This window comes from Boleophthalmus pectinirostris, unplaced genomic scaffold (assembly GCF_026225935.1).
Source record: "Boleophthalmus pectinirostris isolate CB_2022bp ecotype Guang Dong unplaced genomic scaffold, ASM2622593v1 HiC_scaffold_8, whole genome shotgun sequence".
Taxonomy (NCBI): Eukaryota; Metazoa; Chordata; class Actinopteri; order Gobiiformes; family Gobiidae; genus Boleophthalmus; species Boleophthalmus pectinirostris.
In genome coordinates this window covers 10,602,650-10,615,017 of record NW_026571515.1, presented here as the reverse complement: position 1 = coordinate 10,615,017, position 12,368 = coordinate 10,602,650, and the positions used below count along the sequence as shown (strand labels likewise).

General features: G+C 41.1%; 1 protein-coding gene across 1 annotated transcript in view; it reads right to left on the bottom strand.

The window, feature by feature from the left end:
* Nucleotides 1–12,368, bottom strand: part of kazna (kazrin, periplakin interacting protein a) — a 428,011-nt gene that overhangs the window by 133,650 nt on the left and 281,993 nt on the right. Inside the window, exon 7 of the mRNA XM_055165615.1 lies at nt 2,379–2,385. Within this exon, the coding sequence (XP_055021590.1) occupies nt 2,379–2,385 (7 nt within the window). The remainder of the gene's footprint in view (nt 1–2,378; nt 2,386–12,368) is intronic.

Sequence of the window (12,368 nt, the reverse complement as noted above, 5' to 3'; positions counted from 1 at the left end):
GCCCCATACACGAATCCACTCGGGTGTCCCAGCACGACTTCAGTAAACTACAAAGCTGCAGACAGCGACCGCGTGGCAAAAAACGCCCACAGACACACTCATCACTCCACACGGACGAGGAACGGAACGGAGGAACGAACCGAAAAAGCGAGTGCAATGTGCCACTTCTAGACACAACTGAACAACTGAGTCACTGCGAACACGCCGACAATCCGTTGGTCCCAGACAGCACCCTCCCTACACGCCACAACTGAACAAAGCCCAGAGTCACCGTGAACGCATCAGACAAAGTCCCACTGACCCATCCAACTGTTGTGTTTCATTTAAAATCTGGTGCGGTTTATTTGTGAAAAAAGTTCGAAAATAGACCATTCAATGACAGTGCGCCTTATAATCCAGATCGCCTAATAGTGCAGAAAATACAGTATGTATTTATGGACACTGTATTGCCTTGCCTAAAGAATGTTCCACACTATGGCATTCTTTTTCGCCATGGAGACAAGCTGGTGACGCCGTGATGGTCAAGTTCCAGGTCCGATCGCAGTAAGGACACGTTTTTCAAGGTTATTTTTTAGCAATAAAAGCACCTGTAAAAGCAAAATATGTTTAATGTCATACTATGGAACATTCCAGGCAAAGTAATTACATCTCCATGGAGACAAACAGGTTAAAAGTTACATAATGAACCCTGAATACAATGTGTAACTATCTAGACCTTATATCCTGGATTTTAATATGGTATTGTAATATAACCATGGATAATATATTTAAAATTTTGCGAGCTTAATGGGAGTAAAATATGTTCTTTGTTTATAGAATTGTCAAAAACAGCAAACTACAAAGACCATAATCCTTTGCTTTGTTCTATGGAAGTCAACATAGAAAAAATATTTAACATTTCTCATTAAATACTACAATATGGAGCTAATACCACGAAAATAAAAAGGCCAAATATACCTAAATTGCAGGTAATCCAGGTTCTGTTTAATGTCTCTGTCGACGTTTTTATGCTGGGAGAAATTTGAGTTTTGAAAGAAGAATTTTTAGCATATTTTGAGGTGCGGCAGCTGGAACCGCTTTGAAATTCTCACAACAAACAGCTATTGACATATTGTTTCTTTGTTTATGACGCTTTTACTGAAAGACAGAAATTTGACTAAAGTTCATAAAGAGATGTTTTAAATAGTGGATAGAATAATATTTAAATTTTGCTTTAACCAAATTATGCTATGCTGAAGAAAAAAGGATATAATACATACATACACTGTATAATACACTTGGCATTCTTTTTCGCCATTGTGACTGATGGTCTTCCAGGTGATCGCAGTAAGACTTTTTCAAGGTTATTTAGCAATAAAAGCACCTGTAAAAGCAAAATATGTTTAATGTCATACTATGGAACATTCCAGGCAAAGTAATTACATCTCCATGGAGACAAACAGGTTAAAAGTTACATAATGAACCTGAATACAATGTGTAATATCTAGACCTTATATCCTGGATTTTAATATGCCATGGATAATATATTTAAAATTTTGCGAGCTTAATGGGAGTAATATGTTCTTTGTTTATAGAATTGTCAAAAACAGCAAACTACAAAGACCATAATCCTTTGCTTTGTTCTAGGGAAGTCAAGATAGAAAAAATATTTAACATTTCTCAATAAATACTACAATATGGAGCTAATACCACGAAAATAAAAAGGCCAAATATACCTAAATTGCAGGTAATCCAGGTTCTGTTTAATGTCTCTGTCGACGTTTTTATGCTGGGAGAAATTTGAGTTTTGAAAGAAGAATATTTTAGCATATTTTGAGGTGCGGCAGCTGGAACCGCTTTGAAATTCTCACAACAAACAGCTATTGAGAAGTCAAGTCAGAATGCTAAAAAAGAAAATAATAATAATAAAAAACATACTTTGTATCTTCTCTAGTTCTGTTTTCTATTTTTTGTCTAATATTCCTCCACAAAATGCCACCTAGAGCTTGAGATTAAAGGGTCCATATTACATTATTTTCTGATCTATGTTTTAATGTTGTCACAAACAGACCTGGTTGTGATACGTGTTTAAGTACTGTATTTTTCGGACTATAAGTCACGCTTTTTTCATGGTTTGGGTGGTTCTGTGACTTATACTCTGGTGCGACTTCTATATTAAAGTTTTCAGACTGACAGCATCGAGAGGCTCTAGGCTCGTGTGCCAGTATCTAGTACTACTATTACTCCTGTACCACTGTCACTTCACTCTACTGTGCATGTCTCCTGCAGAAAAAGCAGCTGTTCTGCTGCAAATAGTGAAATATAAGGCCGAAATTTGTGAGGGACTGGCTGAAAGCGAGGATGAAGAACACAGCTTCACGGCAACTGTGAGGATGCACCATGCAACTTTCCTGGAAGTCACTGGATGAATTGACAAATCCTGGACTTGAGTGACACCGAAACCATCCTGTCAGGATTCAGAAAAGCCGGAATAATTCTAACTGGAACTGATGCTGAGTCTGACGACAGCTACACATTTACCTCATGGATCTGTGGTTTATCTCTGCAGGTCACGCAGAAGTGACACCGAGGATGAAGAATTCAATGGATTTAGTGATTTGGAGTGAGATAAGGAGTTTGGTAAACTTATGTTCTGTTGTTTATCCTATAATTATCTGAATAACTGTTCATATATTACATTAACATATTAATGTGTATTCAGTCTGTTGTTCTCTGTTCTTTTGTTTTTACTAGAACTTGCCTTTCAAGATGAAATGTCGGTTCCTGGTCTCTGATTTTATAAAAATACAGCTTATTTTACCTTTTGTTAGAGATCAGCAATTCCAGGGCTGAAATGATCTGAATGAGTCTAGTGAAGGTGTATGGATCTTAAAAACACAGTGGAGCACTTCCACATGCAGTGTTTCCCGCAGAAAATTGGTTAGTCAAGGAAGGGGGGTCTAACACATCTTAATGAAACAGAATATATGGACAAGCAGTTGGTTGGACTGCGACTTATATATGTTTTTTCTTCTTCATTGCACATTTTTTGGCTGGTGCGACTTATACTCCCGAGCTTCTTATAGTCCAGAAAATACGGTAATCATTTATAATCAGTCTGTCTACATCAACAAAGCTCAAAATGCTCTGTTCCACCTTGTGATGTCAGGAAGCGGTGGTTTTCATGTTAACAGCTCCTTTTACCTTCAGTTCTGTAGAGATTGGCGATTCCAGGGCTGAAATCAACCAAGTGATTCTACGAAGGTGTATGGAGTTTAAAAACGGAGCAATTCCTGTATTATCACATGACATCACAAGGATGAACATGAGTGTTTTCAGTTTGAGAGAAGAACTCTGCCTAAATATGCTGGTTTTGTGTGTTAAAAGTGTGTGAATAAAACAAAACACCACTCCAGGTATGTTTAGGATGAGGAAACATTATAACTTCAGAAAACAGCGTGATACGGGCCTTTTAAGATATAAACAAAAGTTCAAATCCGCTTCAAATTCAGACCGCAGCTTGGGTTTGCACAATCTTCTCTGTGTGGTTCTCAACAAGGGACTTAACCCAGCCACAGTCCTGCTCCCCACTGCACGGATCTCACAGGGGGATGAAGACACCAAACATACCCCAGAGAGAGCGGAGGAAAGCGGGTTTAAACCAGCTCTGCTCCCCCCTCCTCAGCCATCTGACATCTGTGGTCCAATCACAGGGGCGGATCCAGTGTTTTGGGGGCCCTGTGCTCTATGTTGTTTGGGGGCCTAAGTACAGACGAGTGATTTATTAAGTATGAAAATCTGGTCAGACATTCAAATACTGTTCATTATTTAACTCTGTGCATGTACAAAAATGTTATGTATTATGACTTAAGGTTTAGTAACTCTCTAATAAAGAGGTTAGGAGTTCACATATTAATTAAATAGTTACTTGAGCCTAAATCATTCTTAATAAACTATTCGTTCATCGAGAATAAAAGGGCCCATATTACGTCATTTTCTGATCTATGTTATAATGTTGTTTCCTCCTCACATACAGACCTGGAGTTGTGTTTTGTTTCATTCACACATGTTTAACACACAAACCCTGTTCTTTTTCTAAAACTGAAAACACTCTGGTCCACCCTTTGATGTAACGTGCAGTGTTTCCCGCAGCGCTTTATAGTTAAGTAGCTTGAACCAGTTTCACTTCGTAGAAACCGTCTGACCTCACAGCATCAGGATTCATTCACTCGACGGTAGGTGGTTACTTTTTTATTTAACCGATCGCTGCTATTTGGTATGTAATGCACCACTAACGGGGATAACTGGTATATTAAGCTTTTCCCAAATCCCGTAGGAAGAAGGACAATAATGTCTTTGCGCTTGATAAAATTCACCAAACATTCTCTTTGTTCCGGCTTTAAATCCTCGATCTCGGGAATCACTGACAACACAGAATAAGTGGCTCTTCGCTGATTGGCTGGTGCCCGAACTTGCACTTCCGGGGTTTTTGCAAACCGTCTAGTGCAGGGGTGTCAAACTCATTTTGGTCCGGGGGCCAATCCAATCTACTTTGATCTCAAAGGGGCCGGATCAGAAAACTCATGGCATATATACCCCAAAAATAACATTAAGTTCAAATATTTGTGCAGAGAAACGCAAATCTATTACAGAAATATTTTTTAATTGATGAACTCTTTCTTTTACTAAATATTATAATATTATGAACAACCTGAAACTTTAAGCAAAATCCAATTTCAACACAATGTTTTAACTTTAACTTGTATGTAAATAGGAATAAGTCAATTTTTCTTGGAAAATTCTGCACTCGGCGTCCGCTTTTCTCATGTTGGACATTTTTCTGATGAGGGTGTCACGGTCAACAGTCAAAACGATCGTCCTTTAAGAGCGTTTGGAAAGAGACAAGTCTTCATTTGTGCTGCTCTGGTGGGAGGGGCCACGTACAGAGACGCTGGAGACACTGCTGTGCTAAGTGATGCAGAAAATTACCAATATTTTAATAGAAAATATAATTAAAATATTTTAGTAGAAAATCAGTCAAGGGCCAGATTAAAGGTCTTTGGAGGGCCGGATCTGGCCCCCGGGCCGTATGTTTGACACCTGTGGTCTAGTGTATTCCGATTCCTGACCTAGTCGAGCACAAGCACTAGGTTGCACCAGTCTGGCTAGCCATTACTTGCATTGAGGGGAATTGGTTGGGGGCCCCTCCAGGTTTGGGGGCCCTAGTCAGCCGCCTACTTTTGTCTTATGGTAGCAACGCCTCTGATTGAACCTTTAATGACGACGGGATGCTCGAAACAACCCAAAACCTTTTTATTACAGCGTATGTCTTTACCCAGGTCCAGGTGTCTAATGATGCATAGATCCCCCCTGTGTGTGTGTGTGTGTGTGTGTGTGTGCGGTGTGGCGGGTGATAACAGCAGGGGGCGCTCTGTGGGATATGGGTAAACGTCAGACTGGATCAGCTCGTGCTCCTCTGCTGTGTTCTGAGCCATGATAGATCGATTCCCTCTCAGCGGGAGGGTTTGCTCTGCTCAGATCCTGCTGCAGCGACATACATAATACATGGCTCACAAATGAAGGTCAGCGGGTTCACAACGGCAAAGTTACACCAGAAACTATAACGGAGAGCGTACGGGGGTTTGCTAACAGGGTCAAACATAAGATGAGGTCAAATCTGTCATCAGTATTCGGACAATCCTTCAGTGCCACAAGGGGCAAACCGAACAGTGAGCAGTGGGGGATTTTTCTCTGTATTTCGTGGTAGATTCTTTGTCGGGAAAACCTAACACAACACAGTAGAAACATTGGTGTACTTCTTCGTAGGGGACGTACAGTGAAAGCTAAACTGAGAAAGAAACAGGAAAATGGTTAGGAGTAGTAGTACAATGCTCAGACGATATTTTAAAGGTCCCGTATTACACAAAATGGACTCTTAAGACATGTTTGAATGGTGTTAGCTCCTCAAAAATAGACCTGGAGTTGTGTTTTGTTTCATTCACACATGTCTGAGTAGTGTTTTATTATTAGTCTGTCTACATCTCCAAAGCTCAAAGTACTTTGTTCCACCTTGTGATGTCATGTAGTGGTAGTTTTCAAGTTGCCAGCTCCTTTTTATCTTCAGTTCAGTAGAGATTACCGTATTTTCCGGGCTTGATTATAAGACGCACTGTCATTAAATGGTCCATTTTCGAACTTTTTTCACAAATAAACCGCACCGGACTTTAAACGAAACACAACAGTTGGATGGGTCAGTGGGACTTTGTTTAGCGGGTTCACGGTGACTCTCGGCTTTGTTCGCTGGATTGTCGGCGTGTTCGCAGTGACTCAGTTGTTCAGTTGTGGCTAGAAGTGGCACATTGCACTCGCTTTTTTCTCGTCGGCGTGGAGTGATGAGTGTGGCTGTCGGTGTTTTTCGTTGCGCAGTCGCTGTCTGCTCTGTGCGTGTTTGCGTGCGCTGCAGGTGGTGCGACTTTGTAGTTTACTGAAGTCGTGCTGGGACACCCGAGTGGATTCGTGTATGGGGCGCTCCGGATTGCGGGGCGCGCGGTCGTTTTTTGGCGGGGTTAGAGGCTTAAGAGCGCGTCTAATAATCCGGAAAATACGGTAGGGATGTAACGATACAGTCTCCCCACGATTCGATACGTAACTCACGATATTGATTTGATTTCAATACATTTTAAGTAATACAATAACACTACGATGTTAAGGAAATATTACGTACACACACATCATCACAGTACAAATGCTGTACAGCTGTAGTTTATATGTGAAGTGTTTTAGTTCATTTGGTTCATTGATTTACTCTACTCTTCATATAGAGTAGTAGAGGAGCGACACTATGATACTTTTCCTTCTTTGATGATGATCTGATGATTTCTTTTGCCCCTGAGTCTGTCTTTCAGTGTCAGTGCTGCTTTGCCTCGTCTCCAGCAGCAGAGACAGACAGCAGCTCCTCCCACACTGCCCTGCTACAACCTGCATCCTCTTTCTGGACACTAAAACTATGTTATATTACGTAGAAATGTCTCAGCAGACCGTTTTCTGAGTAAAACTCGTGAGATAGAGTCCGAGAAATAGATTGTGTATGTCGTGAGTTGCGTCACGTGAAACTGTACGAGCGCATTTGATTAAAGCCAATCCTAGGTGTAACAACATAAAATAAAAAGTGACTGAAAGATAAAACCCACCTCTGTTAGAATATTTCAGCTGTAAGTCCCTCTAGAGCGGTTTTCCTGTTGCATCTGCAGAGGACGCTGCGATACCTGTTTTCCTTTTGGCCCAAAATAAATGACAACACAGCGCGCTGGAGGGACACGTGTATTAAACAAACACGTGTATCGAATTGTGAGACCAGTATCGAATGACTCAAGATTATATTGAATATCGTAGAGATCAAACTCAAAGATGAAATGATGAAAATGATTCTAGTGAAGATGTATGGAGTTTAAAAACAACTTTAAAAAAAAAAAAAAGTTGAGCACTTCCTGTATTAGCACATAACCTCATGAGGTGGAACGGTGTTTTCTCTGTTTTCAATTTCACTACTGGTAATTTCAAACCACTGTGCTAATAAAACATGAAACCCCATTGAATCAAGTGCTCGCTGTGGTTACAATCAACGATCCAGTGTTTTACCCGTAACAGCAAGGGGTTAATGGCTTGTTACTGTAAAGACTTGTGAAATGGAAAAAAAAAACAAAATGGCCAACAGTGATTCTTGGTTTCTCTGGAGACGAGGGTCACACAGGTCTGCAGCTAACAAGCTCCTCGGAGACGCACGGTTGGAGAGGCCAAACTCTAAAAGCTCACATTCATGCCAGAAGCCACTCCTACCCACACCTTCAAACTGTCAAGTCCTTTAAAGGTTTTTAGTAGATTAAGGACTTGCCACAGATTTGTCCGTCTAATGTGGTCTGTCAGATGTACGCTGACGATGCTGTTTGGAAGTTCACTCTAAAAACAAGGACACCTGCACAGGGTCTGTCGGTCGCAATGTCAGAGGAACAAACTGGCACCAAAATTCACAACTACATCTTAGACCCGGTTTACACTGAAACAAATCCACGTATCACCGTATCGGAAATGATTTGTGTCCACCCACATCGTTCTGTGTCCTATCCACACAGCTTGAGCATATTTGTTTACGTTTTACAGAAATGAAACTTAAAACCGCATGGCTAATTCGCATAAACTAAGTGCTCAAAAAACAGCTCGATATTGTGTCGCTGATGCGGTTCAGCTTCTGTCGGACTAAAAGACACGACTCAGTGGAACATGAGTGTTCTTTCTGTGACAGAGGGGTGTTCTGCTGATGGTGAGTCTGTTCTGTGCTTGTGTCGTGTTGGAGATAGTTCATGTTAAACTTTTCAGAGATTATACGTCTGCAGGTCGTACGCACAGACCGTATATATGAATGGACATATATTCTCTTAGTGTTCATATATTCTACTAGTGTGCACAGGGCCTAAATATCTCAAAGTCAGTTAGTATGTTTGTCTACAAAAAGCCTCGCATGGATACAGAATGCATGCATACATCTAGTTTTGTTTCAAGATGTATGCGTGCTTGAAATAAAACTGAAAGTAGTTCAAGTGTCTGGGAGTTACGTTGGACCCACAACTATTGTTCAAACTACAGTATTTTCCGGGCTATTAGACGCGCTGTTAAGCCTCCAACCCCATCAAAAAACGGCCGCGCGCCCGCAATCCAGAGCGCCCTGTACATGAATCCACTCTTGTGTCCCAGTACGACTTCAGTAAACTACAAAGCCGCATCAACCACAGTGCACGCAAACACACATGGAGCAGACAGCGACCGCACGGAGAAAAACACCCGCAGCCACACTCATCACTCCACGCAGACGAGGAACGGAACGGAGGAACGAACCGAAAAAGCGAGTGCAATGTGCCACTTCTAGACACGACTGAACAACTGAGTCACTGCGAACACGCCGACAATCCAGCGACCCCAGACAGCACCCTCCCTACACGCCACAACTGAACAAAGCCCAGAGTCACCGTGAACGAACAAACAAACAAAGTCCCACTGACCCATCCAACTGTTGTGTTTCCTTTATAGTCCAGTGTGTTTTATTTGTGAAAAAAGTTCAAAAATAGACCATTTAATGACAGTGCGCCTTATAATCCAGAGCGCCTAATAGTGCAGAAAATACAGTACATATAAAAAAAATAAAGAGAATAAAATATAATTAACAAAGACTGTTTGACATCAACCTGCTCAGGAACTGAAGTTGGAAATGGTCCACATTGGCTATAATCTTTACATATTTACATTTTTAAATATTCAACAATATGTGCTGTCCCTTTACAAAATAAAAACATAAGAAATAAAGGCTGTTTTTTATGAGGGACGTGATATAAAGCTCTAAATTTGTATAATACTGCAGCCCGTACTGGATCAAACACTGGACTGGAAGTCCCAGTCCTTACTTCATAATATATTACCCAGTATTATTTGGTGCATTGCAGTTTCTGGCTGTTCTTTGTTCAAATTAAGTGAGCGTATTTTCCAAAAAACTGAAACTGAATCCTCTGAAAAAAGAAAAAGAAAAACGTCACATTGTGGTGTTATTAAAATACTTTAAAATGACTACTATTGAAAAAACAAAACAGAAATGCAGTGTGGATCTGTTTTGTTTTTTTTTTCTACAGTTTTTGTCTTTGGAACTTTTATCGTATTGTGTCCAAGTTTATAATAACACCAGTCCACACTATGTTCCTCTGTCATCTCTGGTTAATAAAATACTGCAATATTCTATTTCACACAAATCTGGAGCATCTGACATTTTCAAACTCAGCCTTATTGTTCTGTGCATCTTCCTGAGACGCTGCTGTGAGTCAGAGCTCCCTCCCTCCCTCCACACAACTCACTATAGTGACATTTGTAAGCCTGCGTCACCACCGACTTCCTCCCACTGTTCAAACACGTATGAAAGAAACCAACGGGAACGTCTCCGATCACATTTTCTATCTGTTATTTGTCTCTAAAGGTGCAATTATGTAACTCTTCCGATCTGCCACAAACGTAACGTAATCTGAATACTTTGGATTACTTGATTTGCTGTAGAGTAGCAAGGACGAGGAAATGTTAAAATAAGATGTTTTGTCTGCTAAAAGACGATACTTAACAAAATTTTTAAAAATATATCTTGACAGAAGTGGAGGAAACACAGTCCACGCGGCATGGTTTAGTCCTGTTAAATCCTGTTTTAGTCTTGGTTTAGATCTAGTTTAGTCCTGGCTTAGACCTGGTTTAGCCCAAAATGTGAAAACAGGAAAATACCACCGTGTAATCCGTTTATTTCAACAAAGTAACTATAATCCAATTACCATTCATTTAAACAGTAACTGTAACTGAATACAGTTACTCATAATTTGTTCTGATTATGTAACTCCGGTACATGTAATCTGTTACTCCCCAACACTGTGTATTAGACCAGCTGACGATACAGTATGTGATATGTCTCTCTCTCTAAAACCTTCAAATCAGGCAAGAAATCTAGGGGTAATAATGGACTCAGACTTGAACTTTAACAGCCACATCAAGTCAATAACATCTGCAGCCTTTTACCATCTAAAAAACATAGCGAAAATCAAAGGTTTACTGTCTAAATCAGACTTGGAGAAACTTATCCATGCGTTTGTCTCCAGTAGGTTAGATACTGTAATGTTCTGCTCACTGGTCTCTCCAAACGAGCTGTGAGACGCTGCAGAACATCCAGAACACTGCAGCTCAGGTCCTGACTTGAACTAGGAAGTACGAGCACATAAGTCCTGTGCTCAGGTCTCTGCACTGGCTCCTGTGGCTCAGAGAATAGACTTTAAAACAGCTCTGCTTGTACAAGTCTCTCCATGGCGAGCACCAAAGTACATCTGTGACATGTTAGTGTCATATGAACATCTCACACTCTGAGGAGCTCAGGGACCGGCCTCCTGCTGGTGCCCAGAGTCACGACTAAACAAGGGGAGTCAGATGTTCATTATGTCTTCTTATATACTTTAACTTCTTAGGTCTTTTTAAAGACAATGCAGTAAAGTGTATTTACCTTGTTGACATGTTTCGGCTGCTAGCTGCAAGCCATCTTCAGAACTGTCACCGGTGTTGGTGGTGACGTGTCATATATCAGCTGTTGTTACTTCCTGTTACTTCACACACGAGGAGGAGAAAGATGGAGCCATATCTTTCTGGACATTAAAATCCACCACATTGCAGACGGCAGCATCAAAATTACTGTATACCGGAAACCTACACACACTGACCAATATCTGCTCTGGACATCCGAACACCCCACTGCACACAAACTTTCAGTAGTATAAGAACACTTTCGAACGGGCCACACTCATCACAGACCAGACGACAGGGAGGAAGAGGAGAGACACATCATACAAGCACTCAAACAATGTCAGTATCCCAGCTGGGCCATAAACAAAGGCAGACAACAAGTTATCAATAAAACCAACAAACCCCGGAAAAAAACACAACAATGCAACACAGGGCAGCAGGACCACAAGAACATAGTCACACTACCATACATCAGAGGAATAACCGAACCCATCCAGAGAGCCATGAAAAAACACAACATAAGCACTGTAGTAAAACCATACACAAAACTCCGCCAACTACTCGTACATCCCAAGGACAAAATCCCACAAGAACAAAAATGCAATGCCATCTACGAAATCCAATGCAAATCATGCAATAAATCATACATAGGGGAAACAGGCCGGGCATTCCACATCCGAAAAAAGGAACACCAAAAGGAATGCGAAAAGGAAACGTCAGGGAGACTCACCAGAACACAAAAAGACAAAGCAGAACAGGAAAACCTAAAATCCGCCATATCAGACACTGTAAAAGGAAACAACCACATTATGGATTGGGACGGGGCTCGGATCATTGGATCGGAAAACAACAAGTTCAAACGCTGGATCAAGGAGGCCATTGAAATCAGAAAGCGAGGCATGGACAGCATTAACCGTGATGACGGAGCGTTCCTCCTTTCACACACCTGCACCTGAGAACACCGGCGACGGGAGGCGTGGTCAGTCTGAGCGACCTGCCAGGTCCATCAGGCTGACACGCCTAAAGTAACAACAGCTGATATATGACACGTCACACCAACACTGACAGTTCTGAAGATGGCTTGCTAGTAACAAGTAAATACACTTACTGCATTGTCTTAAAAAGAACCTAAGAAGTTAAAGGGAGTCAGAGTTTCAGGTTCATGCAGCTAAAACCTGGAACAGTCTGAACATGTGAGACAGACTTTCTGTGACGCTGTTTAAATCCAGACTCAAACATTTCTGTTTGACTGTGCATAAAACTGAAAGGTTTCATTCCGCACTCTTCTCTCCAATTTATGTCTC